Source organism: Emydura macquarii, unplaced genomic scaffold (assembly GCF_026122565.2).
Source record: "Emydura macquarii macquarii isolate MOO-44397 ecotype Brisbane River unplaced genomic scaffold, CSIRO-AGI_Emac_v2 contig_3470, whole genome shotgun sequence".
Lineage (NCBI taxonomy): Eukaryota > Metazoa > Chordata > Testudines > Chelidae > Emydura > Emydura macquarii.
Window position 1 is genome coordinate 98,434 of NW_027133607.1, and position 14,943 is coordinate 113,376.

Below are 14,943 nucleotides of genomic sequence, written 5' to 3' on the forward strand. Positions count from 1 at the left end.
GCTGTCCTGCTGGACAATGGAGCAGTCTAATAGGCAATCAGATAAGAGAAGTTATTTTATGATGAGGTTTTTAATGTTTTTAAAAAATATTAATTTGGGACTTAGTGATGTACACGTGAATAATTTCAGAACTATTTCATATTATTAGAAAAACAGCATGCGTACACACACCCCTTTCTGAGCCACAGAGCCAAATTCATCCCTGGAGTGAACCTTTTAAGTCCATGGTGGTGTACCAGAGACAGATTTGACCCCTTGTTTCTAGGCATCTGGTGAGCCCGCTGCAGACTCCGTAGAACAGCACAGCCGCAGTTCAAGGCCAGAAGGATTTCTTCAAAACCATAAGGGCTAGATGTTTAATTTTTATTAAATGAAAGCTTAACAAAGAAGCTGATTGTGACACCAGGGAAGTATTTTTACATTACACCACGGAGAGCCACTCAGTCCAACCCTTGACCATGAGTAGAGACTATAGAATCTCCTTTAGTACTGCTCTTAATCAGAATCAGTTGTGTCACTAATGAAACCAAACTTAAAGACGTCTTTCTAAGAACACTGAGTAAATGATCATTTAGGAGTTGGTTTGGTTTTGTCCCGATGGAGGCCCCAGGCTTTGAGTTTAGACTTTCCCTCACCCCAGCCCAAAAGGAAGGCTTCTCATCTCCTTCACACACATTTCAGGAACAAGTTCAGTCCAAGTGAAGGCCATGGGATTTCCTCCCATCTTTTCTCCTCCCTTGTTAAATCCCTTTTTCTTCAACTTGTGTCAGAGCTGTGGCTAAATATTGCCTCACCCGCCTTTGTGGCCCCGAGCTCTGTCTTTCAGAGGGATTATGACACTCCAAACTGGCCCTTTGGCATGACCGTGTACAATCATTACCAGGCTCTTCGATACAGGTATAGGCCATACATTTTAAATGTGGGGAGGGGCGGGGAAGGGTACTAATTGAAGGCAATGTAGTGTCTGCAGTCCTCACGCTTGTCTGTAGAAGCTGTCCTTGTTGTGGAAGTGGGGTCAGCTCTCTTGTATTTCTGCCTCGACAGCTCAGACTACGAGGCTGTCCCTGCTACTACCAATCCTGCGTGAGAGAGCCCTAAGTTAGACCTGGCCTTTCTGCATGCCTGGGCAATGTGCTGTCAGCCAAGCCAGCAGGCCCAACCCATTTACCCAGCTTTCTCCAACTCAAAGGCCAGCCTTGTGGCAGTCAGTCAGTCTGGGTCAGAGGCTGTTAGTAACAGGCTTTCTGAGAACCAAACCCACTTCATAAATACGCAGATAGGCTCCCCTCGGTTCCTTTGTCTCCTTGGTTAAACAAACCCAAATAATGTGCTGTGGGCAGGGGCAGGGCAAGGCGGTGCTTTCCCCCCAGCACTTTGAGAGCGATCGCAACTGTTTCGAGGGAAAGGCGCCTGCATGGAACCCCCGATTGTCGGCTGTCGCAGTGGCGACGAGGCCTAGCTCTGTGACACAGGCACAACAGGCAGTTGGTACGTTAGCGATGTAGCTCTCTCCAGTAACAAGGTAGGCAAGGGAGCAGTAGCAAAAATGGCAGTCTCATTCCACTGATTTGCCACAGCACATTGTTCACAGTGCTGCAGTTGTGTGGTAAGATTGCCATCCCCGCGCCTCTCAGAGAGACATTCCCCTCCACTCCTTGCAACCACAAGGCCAGTTAAAATAATAATGCTTTGCACTTCTACAGCATGGGAAGGGACCAGCATTTCCCTTTGCACCAATCCCTTTAACTGAGCCTCATTAAACAATCTCTGAAATAGATCTGCCACCGAATGCAGGGCCCTGTATGGGGGAACGTGTCAGCTGCCTGGCTCTGCCCCCACAGTTTAGGACATTGATGGAGAATACCATTGCCACCTGAAACCGCAGGGCAAAATTAGGTAGGCAAGATACGATTCCGAGCTGGAATCTGGAAAGTGAATAGGAGCTAGCATCATGCACTGGTGTAGTTTTAACACCTTCTCTTAACAAAGCAAAAACAATGGGGTCTTTTATCCCCCCCCCCCAACGGGCTAGAGCATTATTTTACATATCATCTGAAAGATAGCATCTTCAGCAGCACCATTGTCCCCTAGCACTCTGCTAGCAAATAGGAAAAATGTTGACTCACAGGAATGGTGTTGTATGGAGGTCTCCTAATTTAACTCTAACCTGCTTTGTCCTGGCTTGGTCTGCGACTTGGCTCTGGTTGAACAAATCAGATGGTGTTAAACATTTAAACCAGTTTAAAACAGCATTGTTTGGCTTTATTTTCTGCACGGGAAGCCGCTTCATCCCAAGTGCCAGAACAAAGACTGTCATTAGGCTCGTTTGGGGGTGGTGATATCTTTTATTGGACCAACGTCTCTGGGTGAGAGAGGCAAGCTTTCAAGCTACACAGCCCTCTTCTTTAGGCTAGTTTAACATGGCTTTTTGATTAGATCACCAGTGAAAGTGGGTATCCACATTAGTCATTGTGCACTGGAATAATCTGTCTAATAATGCCAATAGCTTTCAGTTTAAATTTAAAGACTCAAAATATCCAGTGGGATAAAATAAAGAGTGAAAGGAATTAAGTTTACTTTAAAATGCTTGTTTTGTAAACGTATTTACCACACTCACCCCCCAGTGCTTGAAGAACTGTCTCATGCTCCAGGGTTAAGAATGGAAGGAATGGTGTGTGACACAGACGATAAAGGCCCATCTCTTTCCATGCATATACTCACTCAAAAGGCAGCCTAAAGCTGGCCTGCCATTTACATCTGGCTCCTCGAAGAAAGGTCAGTTAAGTTCACTAGGCCTGATTCTTATGTACGTTGAGACCCCTTTGCATTGCCCTGGTTGTATAAAGGGACCCGGAGGTGGGAGTAAATAAATCTAATTTGCTCTCACTTTAAAGCGCCTAGCAGTTCCACGTGGCCTTGGTTATAAACCAGAATGAGGCCCAATCACTTAAAAGCTACCATTTTTATAAGGCTGATTAGGAATAGTCCCCCTCCCCCTCCCCGGCCATCCATTTGGTAAAGCAATTGTCACCACATTAGCCTAGCAGCATGAAATGCAACTGTGCACAGAATTTTTGTCGTTTGAACAGTGGTGTGAATAAATTGCTCAGCTTGGTTTTCCTTCCTAATAATCCATCACAAAGACGTGACACCCATTCCTACGCTCTGGGTTTAATTTAAATGCATGCAAGCAATATTAGAAAACACAGGCAACTGCTGGCAAGTGTCTGGGATGAGCTGAGATGAGGAGACGGTTGACATATTTGGGTGACATCACAGACTTCGCGCTCTGTGGAGGTGACATGATTAATGTCTAAATCTTCCTCTACATCTTGAGGTAATCAACTCTTTCAGGGTTGCTTGGTATCTAATTAGAGGCTTATTCTCCTCCCACATGCGCACACACCATTAACAGAAACACATAGCAAAAGGAAAACAGAGCATTAAAGGGCACAAAATGATCTCGTCCATCCATGGAAAACGTCCATTCCTTACCGTTTCTATTAAGTTTACAGCTCTCAGAAGTGTTCTGGGCACTTATAATATAAACAGAAAGACCAGGGGTGGGATTTCTTTGGAGAATCTAGGGCCAAGTGACTTAGGAGCACAAGTCTCACTGATTTTACATACATTTGAAAATCGTACCCAAGATCCTGGCACTGAAAGAGCACCTCGTTACAATTTGAACATTCTGTTATAAAGTGGGGGTTACAGGGGAGGAGACTGGGAAAGGGGTGCGGTTTACAGCGATAAGATCATGTGGGTTACTCCTCTCAGGCATATGCAAAGTCTGGGCCGTCTATTACAAGGGCTGTTTTTTTAACTAAAAATATTTTATGATCAGCCCACGTCCGTCTTGGAAGAAGCAAGTCTTCAGTGAAGATTTGACTGAAAAGACGGAAGTGGTTTAGCGCAGCACAACGGGGAGGACATTTCATGCCACTGGGTGCCATGGGAAGAAGCACCAGAGATGGTTGTTTGAGAAGCACAGCAACGGTTGGTCCAGGCAGACATCGCTGGCAGAGAGAGGAGAGGAGACAATGCAATAAGAGGCTAGCGTGGATAGGGAGGCAGAGGTGCGGTTGTCTAGACCTCAAAGGAGAGGGCCTGGAGTTTAAACTTGATGTCGTGTAGAAGGGTTGGGAGTCAGAGAGCGGGTGACGCGCTCAGATGAACCAAGAAACGTTTTAGAAGCCGCCTTTTGAATAGATGGGAGGGGCACGTCTGTGGATGCCAGGGAGGACACAGAGGAGGTGGTAAGTATGTAACACGGTAAGCAAAAAAGCGCAGAATTGATTGTTATCCATCAGCGGAGCGTGGATGACTAAAACCCCCGTCTGTATCCAATTATGCCTAACCTGCCTTTAATTCTTACAAGGTTGGCAGTTTCCAGCCTACCAGCCAAACAGATGTTGCACGCGGTGTGTGCGCATGCCCGTCTCCAAAGGGTTAAATGGGAATCCTTTCACAAACCGGAGATGAATGAAAACAATCAGGGCTTAAGGCTGCTTGTAATTATTCAGGGGCACATGTTACACAAGTTCTGCCAAATTCACAAAATCACTTAGTGTTTTGTGGCATGGTAATCGCTGCTGGCCTGGATTCTCACAGGAGGCAGGCTGGGGGGGATCTACCTCAGCTGGTATACAGCGCTCATGCTGACCGACTGGGTTCTCCTTCCACAAGCACCGTGGGTGGGAAATTGCAGATGGCAATGAGGACTCAGCTCCACGTGTTTAGAGATTGGGGTAGGGGCTGGCACTGATCAGGGGTTCAAGAAGCCTGACCTTCCCTCCAGAACTTTTCCAAGTCATGTTCTGCACTGGTGCTGCCTAACCCCCAGCCGTGCTGCTGGGGCCCACAACCAGGGTGCAGTCAGTTAGGGCACGGTAACGCTGCAATGCCTGCAGCAGCAGTGTTTCCTTAGGGGGCCTAGGCAGCATCTCTGTTCTTTCTGACCACTGATCAGCTGCTCTCAGCCAAGGGCTGTGTGTGTGAAGTGATCAATTTCCTTCCATTGGCAGGAAGATGAACTGGATTAACTAATAGAGGCTACTCCTCCCTCCCCGCCCCCTTAATTCACTAACCTAACCTGTAGGACGCGATTCAGACACACGTCCTCCCACCTCAGGGGCATTTAGTATCTTTGCACCAAGGGGGCAGGGTCTGGCCGGAGGGAAAAGGCAGAGATGAGAGGAGCTTGGTAAGTTTATGGAGGGGGATGGTATGATGGGACAGCCTAATCTGGCAATTAACTGATCTTTGACCACTGGTGGTAAATATGCCAATGGCCTGTGATGGGATGTTAGCTGGGGTGGGTTCTGAGTTACTACAGAGGATTCTTTCTGGGTGTCTGGCTGGTAAGTCTTGCCCTCATGCTCAGGGTTTAATTGATCGCCATATTTGGGGTCAGGAAGGAATTTCCCCTAAGGCCAGATTGGCAGAGGCCCTGGGGGTTTGTCACGTTCCTCTGCAGCGTGGGGCTCGGGATCACTTGCTGGTGGATTCTTAAAGTCCTTAAACCATGATCTGAGGACTTCAGTAACTCAGTCATAGGTTAGAGGTTTACTACAGGAGTGGGTAGGTGAGGTTCTGTGGCCTGCGTTGTGCCACAGATTAGGTGATCATATTGGTCCCTTCTGACCTTAAAGTCTATGAGTCCCACCCTAGAAGGAGAGGGACTTCGTAGAACATGCTTAGATTTAAAAACTGTTGCACCATTTGTCATCCCAAATTGTAGGCTTGTTCTGGGGCATCATTCCTATCTCGACCTTCTGCCTTGTCACATCTAATTAATGGTCTTCGATGAATGGGTTTGCCTCCCCCTCAGGGAACGAACGTCAAGCTCCTCCCCCCATCTCACAGTTAAAATAAGTGTTGCCTTTGCTGAGAGAAGCGTCCAAGCTAACCATAGCCTCTTAAATGTGAAGTTGGGTGGGAATTTGATGAGAGCCGAGTTCTCTCATGAGATTGCCTATGTCTGGAGATAGGTTAGATATACTGCGCAAAGAGCCTTGGTGTTACTATATACATGTGGAAATGTGTATATCTATATTATAAAGGAAAACCCCAAATGCTCCTGCATACACATCGTCCCCTGAGAAGAGCATGAGAGAACACACAGGACGGAGGTTAGTCACGTTGCGTATCGCACCACTGAACGGCAATCAGATACTGCAGTGATAAGCGTGGATTAAGAACCTATGGAGAATAGAATAAGCATATTCCAGTGCTTCTGCATCTAGTCCTGGCTGGAACTAGGAAATGAAGAGTTATACAAACAGGAAAAGTGAGAACTAAGCACATGTGTGTCCATTCGACAGGTCTCTACACAACGAGCCCTCCATTCTGAACTCTTAGCTGACGTGGTATAAGAGCTTGGGGATGGAGCAGGTCTAATGTGAATCTTGGGCCCGGTTGCTGGGATCGGGCCAGCCAATTAAATGATTTTTCAAGGGCTCCCAAGTTTTTTTGTACCTAAACCTGGCGACTGAAGCCATCCAGATTCTACATGGTCCTAAAAATCTATAATCAAAGGAAGTGTTCTAGGGTGAAGAAGAATGGCTTAAACAGTAGGGAAGGATCATTCACATGGCACAAAACAGACATATCTGGACCAGTTCCTGCTCTTTGATGCATGCATTCAGCCTCTATCCAAGGGATCAGGAGCACCACACACTTAGAGGGTGGAATGCAGTCTTTTGGTCAGTAATTTGCTGTGTGCAGCACAGATCCCAGTGAAAAGATTCTTCTCTCGGCTAGTTTCCCTCTCTCGGTATCTCCTGCCCCACATGTGAATACAGAAACTGTGGAACCCACTGTTTATTAAAAACACCCACCTCCAAACTCCAGATGGCAGCTGGCCATCAGGACACCTGTAATGTTGACTGTAAACAAATCTGCTGTTGTAGCTGAAGGGAGATGAGATCTTTCAACCCAAGACATCATTTATCCTGTACTCTGTATTTTGACATTTATTTTCACAAATCACAAGCCAACTTGGTTGAGGCACAGCAGCAATTTATATCCTTAATGGAAGCTACAGACCGAACCTTTTAGAGCCTGGCCTCCCTTCACAAATGAACCATTTTTCCAAATTCACCCTATGTAATTTCCTTTCCTTACTGCGCCTTTCAGAAGCAGCAACCGTTGCAGAGGCTTGGTTCCTTTATTTGCATCTGGAAATGCAGAGCACATTAAAAAGGCACAGCAAATAATGAGACATGACAAGCTAGAGCAGCAGATTTCTGGGAGCTGCGAGTATAGTCTGTGTGTGTTTGTTACTGATCAATGGTAGCTGGGTTCTGCTCCTGTCATTCCAGGTGCTTTTCACATCTGATGTGATTATTAGCTCTATTCCCCTCCCCTCCTTGCACTGGTTTTGTTGTTGTGGAGATTATTACTAGTACAACAGTCCAGTCATCTGTGAAATGAATGAGAGAAGGAATGTGCACACCAAAATAGATGCAAGTCTCCAAGATTCATCTATATAAAAGTGGATACAAGTCTCCAAGGTTTATCTATATAAAATCAAGAGGAAACAATACATAAAAAATAAAAATCCAGGTCTGAATCTGTGGCTAAAAAACTCAAACCAAACTCAATGTGACCCTTTTTCTTTGAGGTCTGAGAGAATTCAGTTAATGTCTGTTTTTGGCACCTTTCCTTTTCTAGATTTGTCTTAAACCAAGTATTAACTACTGCAAGAAGAACTGTTACTGCAGTATATCTGGCCCAGATAAAACTAGGAAGAAAGAATAACCTTACCCATACATAGCTACATCTTCAAAGCACTTTGCAAATATGAAACTAATAAATTCTCATAGCGCCCTGGTGTGGCAGGTAGGTATAATTATGCCCATTTTACAGATGGAGAAACTGAAGTAGGGAGCTTAAGAACCATATCCCTGGACCCATCGAAACAATGTCAAATTCCATTTCATTCCAGTGGGACCAGGATTTGCCTCTCCTTGACTTATCCAAAGCCACAAAGGATGTCAGAGATTGAGTTAGAACTCAGGAGTTCCTGGCTGGCTTCACGTCGTGTGCTGTAACTACTCTACCATGTCTCTAAATGTCTTGTAAGCCAACCCCTGCTTCCTGAGTTAGGTAAACTTTGCACAAGCAGCCAGATTTTTGGTTGTTCATTCAAACTGAAGCTTTTGAAGTTCAATCATCAGTAGTGTGAACCCCAGATCACTCCAAGGAGTAAAGATGTATAGTCGCTGCACTGAGCCACAAAATTTAATGAAGTTGCGGCTTTTGTTTCTCTTTTCTGTGAGCCTGTTTCAAATCATGTTAGTTTGTTAGGTGCTTATTTTTCCTTCTTCTTTTTTTTAAACTTGCAAAAGATCTGACCACAATTATTTTCCCCAGGATGTTTTTGATTATATGTATATTGTGGGGAAAAAAGTTTAATTAACAGCATAACTGGACAGAATCTCTCAAGAGAAGAGAGAAGTCAAGATGACAGTTTCTATCAAGGTGGGCTGAGGAAATGAATAGAAATTCATATGCTGCAAGTCCAAAAAGATTTGCATCAAATTGGAAGAGGAGACCCATTTTACACTCCTTAAGATTTGAATACAATGCTCTTGTCCACTGGAAGTCCCCTGTTTATCCACAAAATAGGAAAGCTACCTCCAATCATCCATAAATGTTAACTGGATTCTTGGATATATAAATAGGGAGATAATGTGCCGGGAGATAATATTATTTCTGCATATGGCATTGGCGAAAACGTTACTCGAATCCTGCACTCAATTAGGGTGCCCACACTTTAAAATAATAATATCTAGCTCTTACATAGCACTTTTCATCTGTAGCTCTCAAAGCACTTTACAAAGTGGTCAGCATCAGTATCCCCATTTTACAGATGGGGAAACTGAGATACAGAGAAGTGAAGTGACTTGCCTGGGCTAGAATTAGGAACAGAACCCAAGTCTCTATAGTCTTGGTCTAGTGCACCATCCCCTAGGCCACATTGCCTCCCCTTTTGGAAACCTGGAGGGGTTTAGAGAAGAGTTAAAAAGAATATTAAAAGGTCTAGAAAACATGCCCTACAGTGAGAACTGTAAGGAACTCAATCTGCTGAGCTTGTCAGGTGAATAAGGCAACTTAAACAAGAAGTATCTGCACAGGAAGAAGGTATCTGACATTAAGGGGCTCTTTAATCTATCAGAGAAAGGCATAAGAAGATCCAGTGGCTGGAAGCTGAAATTAGAAAAATGGTGCAATAAGGAATACTATATATATATATTTTAACAGTGAGGGCAAATAGCCATTGGAAGAATTTAACCATGGTCTTTGGTAAATTCTCCATCACTTGTGAGACTTTAAATAGCGATTGGAGACCTTTTTAAAAGATGCATTCTTCCTTTTTATGTAAAATTGAAGAATAATTAATTCCCTTCACTGCCATAGCTACAGAGTGAAATTCTATAGCCCATTGTTATGTAGGAAGTCAGACTAGGTTGTCACACTGGCCCTTTCTAGACTTAAAATCCAAGATGTCATGACCTGGAGGGACTACCACAGGGTGTCAGAGGATAGTTCAGTCTGAGTGTCCTCTCCAATCTTTGTCTCTAATGACTGACAATAAAAGTGTGAATTGTGACCTGTCCTCTAGAATGTGGGTTTAGATCACCAACCCATTTCATTTCGGCTACAAAGAACCATGAAACGATAGCAGCATTCGTTCTTTACTTCCATAACCTAGATTTGAACTAACAGCCTGGCCATGAAAGCCTTTCACCAGTCCCCTGAGCCACCCAGACAGCTGCAAGCCTATGAAACATAAAGGAAAATGTTAAGAAAAGACTGCTAAGTAAACTCCTAAAGGAGATTCAAGGGCAGGTTAGTTACTAACATCAGCGCATTGTGTGTTTGCCATTTTACAAGTTCAGCGCTCATCCTCAACAGGCATTTTGCTTGCTGTTTCTAAACATCTTCTTTGCTTCTACCTTTACGTAGAATTTCCACCACGCACAGGCAGCTGAGTGTGATTCTAGGTTCCATTTCCAAAGATCTACAACTGGAGATTAAACGTATTCATGAAACGGTGCTGTAAACTTGAGCCTTTCCTGCTTCAGTCTAAATCGGTCAAAAATAAATTCAGCGACAAAACTGTACTATATTTAACCGAGCTCAAAAAACTGCTGAAATACTGACGTGAAAAGCCCTGATGCTTCCAACTTAGTGGCATTCTGTAGCCACTGGAATGCATCCCACCCATTATGGAGGAGCGCTGCTCCAAAAACCTTTTACAGATGTTAAGGCTATGAAGGCACAGGCTCCATCCTCCACAGTGTTGAGATAGTTAAGGGACAACCCCCTCCTGCCCCCTTGTCACCGCTAAGCTCAAGGCATTGTTCTGGCAATTGCAAGGTTCATCTGTTTGCGCACCTCAAAATCAACTTCAGCTTTGGTTTCTACTGAGCCTCATAAAAGTTAAGAGATGGAAAAAACCTACAGCGGGCACCACTAAAAAAGCTACGTTTACCACGCCATGATAATTACACTTACCATGGTATTTACGGTATTTCCTATAGTTAGAATAGGAAATACCACAGGAAAGACAAATATTGCAGGGGTGTTTTTTTGGTTCTTCTCCCTCCCCACGCCCCCAGCACTGCATTTGGTCATCTAGCTTTGGTTACCTCCTCTAGAATCAGTCATTAAGGGCAAAAATCAACTCTCAGAGGCAGACAAGATCTCTTAATTCTGCAAGGTAGCCTTGACTCCTCCAAACACACATGCAGGTGCTTAATTTTGAGTATGTCCATAGATGTTTCCAGCATCATGGGCCAATATGAATAAGACGTTTAACCATTGACATGGTGCATGGTCTCGATATTGTATCAAAGGGGAATATTTTGTTCCCTCCTCTGCAGATATGGGCAGTCCTTTTTGTACCGCCATTGAGGGGAAGGCGGGGGAGATGGGAGTGTCTGAGGTGGAGGGGATAGATAGACTGACACCTACAGGCATTCTTTGTGTGTTGTAGCTCATAGGAGGTAAAGAATGGAAGGAGGGATCGAAAGCGGACAGTCTTTCAACGTTGACCTGAAAGCAGGCTGTGTGAGGGCAGCAGCAGCTAGTCATAGCCTTTAGGCTAGATCAGTAGGCACTGGAGTGGTTTTGTGGCTACAAATGAGGAATCTGTCTCTCCCCAGGCCAACATCTACCAGGAGGTCCCCAGCTTCCAACAGTTACTCACAGATTGCATGCTCTGAGTTAGCATATTAGAAACCTGGCTCCAATTAGTGTGGGGTGTCTTTTTAAAAAAAAAAAAAAAAGTAAAATAAAAAGCCACCATGAAAATCACAATCAAACCAGTTTCATGATGTGACGTAAGCCCAAGAATCCCAGAAAACTCAGGGCTGAGGCTGGCTAGGCCATTGCTAGCTCCATCTGCATGTCTTAGTCAATTAATTTATTTCTGAAGACTGTCAACAGAAATGCCAGCTGTGACCTGTCCAGGAGAAAGTGGGCTCAGATCACTAATCCATTTCATGTGGGCCACTAAGACCCATGAAGTGATAACAGCATTACCACTTCATTATCTTGTACCATTTCTGGTCTCTGCACTCTTGCACTGATCTTACAATGCGAAGTGAAAGAAGCACTGAGTATCTATAGATTTCCTTGTAGCTGTATCACTTTGGCATGTGATCTTGTAAAATCTAGGCAGCTTCTAGCAGGGACAATATTTGAACAGGCGGCCTCTCCAGAAAACCCATGTAACAAACTGTGCACGCTTACAGAAACAACTGTCTTCAGCAGAGACTGAACTTGGGCTTTTCAGTGCCAAAACCCCAGGCTCCTACTGTTGCAGTAAAAGGAACAACCTCTGTTGGATTTGAATATGTAGAGGGCAATTATCACTATTGGGGCCTGCCACTAGATAGGCACTTGGGACTTGTCTGCACAGCACCACAATGTGCACGAGAGGGGTGTGAAATCTCACGAGCACGGTGTGTTGCACACCAACTGACTCATGTAGAGCCTGCTGGCACACACTAAAACGTCCCTAGTGCGCAATCCTGTAGCCCTGTTTCAAACAGTACATGCACTAACCCAGTGTAGCACACCCAGATGTTAAAGGAAGTGATACTGGTGATTAAGGGTATGTCTACACTGCAGTTAGACAACCGTGGCTGGCCCATGCCAGCTGACTTGGGCTTGCAAGGAGGCTCAGGCGAAGGCGCTGTTGAACTGCAATGTAGATGTTTGGGACTGAGCTGTAGCTGGAGCTCTGGGACCCTCCCACCTCACAGGGTCCTAGAGCCTAGGTTCCAGCCAGAGCCTGAATGTCTACACTGGAATTAAACAGCTTCCTAGCCTGAGCCCCACAAGACCGAGTCAGCTGGCACGGGCCAGACATGGGCAGTGTAGACATAATAGTACTCCAGGTGGCATTCCTTCCTCAGAATCACTATCCCAGCATGGTACTGGAGGTCACTGAGCAAAGGGTCTTCTAGGGGACCTCCAGGACCAAGGTCTTGGCCATTTATGATCCTCTGATGGGTTTAACACAGGTAAGGGCACTAGTCCAAATGTCCAGGCTACACTCAAATGTGGGTAGTTCTTTTCTTTCCACCTAAACTATCCTTACAGTTTCAACTGTGCGCTGGTCTAGGTCCCCATTCCTGTAATACCTGAGCATCTATCAAAAAGCTGCTATGTTCCATCCCAGGAATGACTGCATTTCAGCAGAGGGTGAAGTGACACATATGAGGCCAAATTTAGCTCTGACACGAATTTTGTTGGAGACAGGTGCATATTAGTACCACAAAAGGAGTGGTGATGGGAACCTGTATTCCGATCCAGACTACACAGATTTATTAGGGATATGAATGATCTTAGTAGATGAGTTAATACAGGCCTGGAACATGTGTACTAAATTATTCTGACCATGATCTCGGGTTCAGTCTCCCAAAAAAGGAAGTCAATAAGCAGTGCAATTTTTGGTTCTGGGGCTTCCACGGGTTCTGGGAAAGCCCTGATCTGGGTACAGAAACTGCACTCCTGTCTGACTTCCTCTTTTCATGTGTGTGCATCTGTGGAAAGGTGCCCTGAATTTAGCTTATAGCTGGTAATGCCTTTTGGATCTTTGATCCTATAGCTTGTAAAACCTTTTGGATGAGAGCGGCAATATGCCTGCACGATGGGTTTTTTATTTTGTGGATTTAAATCCAATCTTCTAAATTGCTTTAAAGCAGTTCCTTGTGTTACTAAATTCAAAATCTCTTCTTTTTTTTTTTTTTTTTAAACAAACCCTTGTGGTCAATTACAGAATGATTTAGGAAACAGTGCAAAATGTCTAAACAAAGTTAAAATCATTTTTAAAAAATGGTTATATACAGCAACACCACAAAACACGTGTTACCAATAGCATAGCAAAAAGGCAACAATCTCTCCAACCATTGAAAACCCTGTGCTAAAGAAACAGAAGTGGAAATTAACCCTTGCTTGGAAAAACAATCAAAATGAATTTTCCAGCCCATGGAACATTGTGTTCCAGCCATCCTGTGAGAAAACCCTTTTACCAACGGCCCATTGTTGAATGACATTATAATTGACATTATCATTGATTTTGGGGAACTATATCTATTTAATGAATGCACACATGTATTCTCTGGAGCGCTGAAGGTTCAGGGTAGAAGGAATTTACAATTTCTTTCCCCAAGCATTTGATGTCTTAATATTCTCAAAGGGGCTGCTTTTAGGCAGGGTGGGTTTTTGTTTTTTAATTTTTGGTAGTAAAAAAGTTATGTGACATCTCTGGACTCCAGCTATACGTCGTTTTAAAAAAGGTCTGCTTTAAAAAGCCATTCAAATTCGCTTGCTAGGAGTGGAGTGAGTGTCATCAGGTACCGAGTGCAGCGCCAAGATTTTCTTGGACTGGATTGTGTGTTGCTGGGTTTTGAGAGTGAAAACAAATTGCTTTCAAGGGAGGTGAGCCATCTAATAGCATGATCTACTGTGCCTTGCAAATTCCACCTCTAGGGAGCCAACTAGGGGCTGACCTTGTTCTTGTACCTATGTAACTCCCATTGAGTTTAAAGAAATCAGGCCTTAGGGGGCAAATCCAGCCTGCTATGGCTGGCCCAAGTAGCTGGAAAGGGAGAAATCCTGCACTGCCACTTAGCTCCTACGTCCCAGTGGTGGAAGCCACCTATGTGAGGTGTTTACAAAGGGCCCTCTAGGTTGTGGGGGAACAGAAGGAGTAGGTGATTCAAATCCCAATATGTGGGCTAGTCACTAGAGAGGGTCAGTGAGTTACACTGTGTTAGCAGTGGGGTCAGAACAGCAAAGCAACCATTCCTACAATGAGGCCTAGCCATGTAATACATTGCAATTCCTAAACGTTTAGCCATTTTTAAAACCATTTAGGCCCAATGCAGGGAAGTGCATGAGAGCCTCCTGCAAGGTGTTCCCATTAGGTCTGATCTTTGGAAGTGAGGAACGCCTCCTAGAACTGGCAGGGACTCAGCACGGTTACAGTTCAGAGCTTTCATGTGCAAAAAAGCTGTTGTGATTGTAAATCACTGGGGAGCATGTGTTACAGTCCTCCTTCCCCCCCAGTGCCTGATCCATCAAGGATACAGTTTGCCAGGCATCCTAGGTAGAGAGCTCTTTAGCTCCAGCTGTATGAACTCATGCTTTTAGCTCTGGAGAGGTCCAGTTCAGACCACATGGTGTATTAGTCAAGATGGTGACCACCACATAAATATGGACTTGCCCAGGATTTGACTGCTGTAGGATGAGCATCCTCTGTTCAGGGGAACTGTGTAACCCACTGGTCAGTGTTACGTGTTCCTCTCTGGGCCCCAACCATAGACCATGTCACTCTCAGACAGCCCACGCTCCAATGGCCAGCTCTTTAGAGCAAAGCTGAAGAGACTCAAATCAGCTCTACTTATCCTTTGTTCAATCCCT

General features: G+C 44.7%; 1 protein-coding gene across 3 annotated transcripts in view; it reads left to right on the forward strand.

Moving 5' to 3' along the window:
- CCDC3 (coiled-coil domain containing 3) overlaps positions 1–14,943 on the forward strand; it is a 57,271-nt gene that overhangs the window by 13,753 nt on the left and 28,575 nt on the right. The window contains exon 3 of one of the 3 annotated variants that reach the window (XM_067534923.1): positions 266–500. The exons of the other annotated variants lie outside the window; for them this stretch is intronic. Coding sequence (XP_067391024.1) covers positions 266–352 — 87 coding nt within the window. The 3' untranslated portion in view covers positions 353–500. Of the gene's footprint in view, positions 1–265; positions 501–14,943 lie in introns of those variants that run through there. 3 annotated transcript variants of the gene reach the window in all.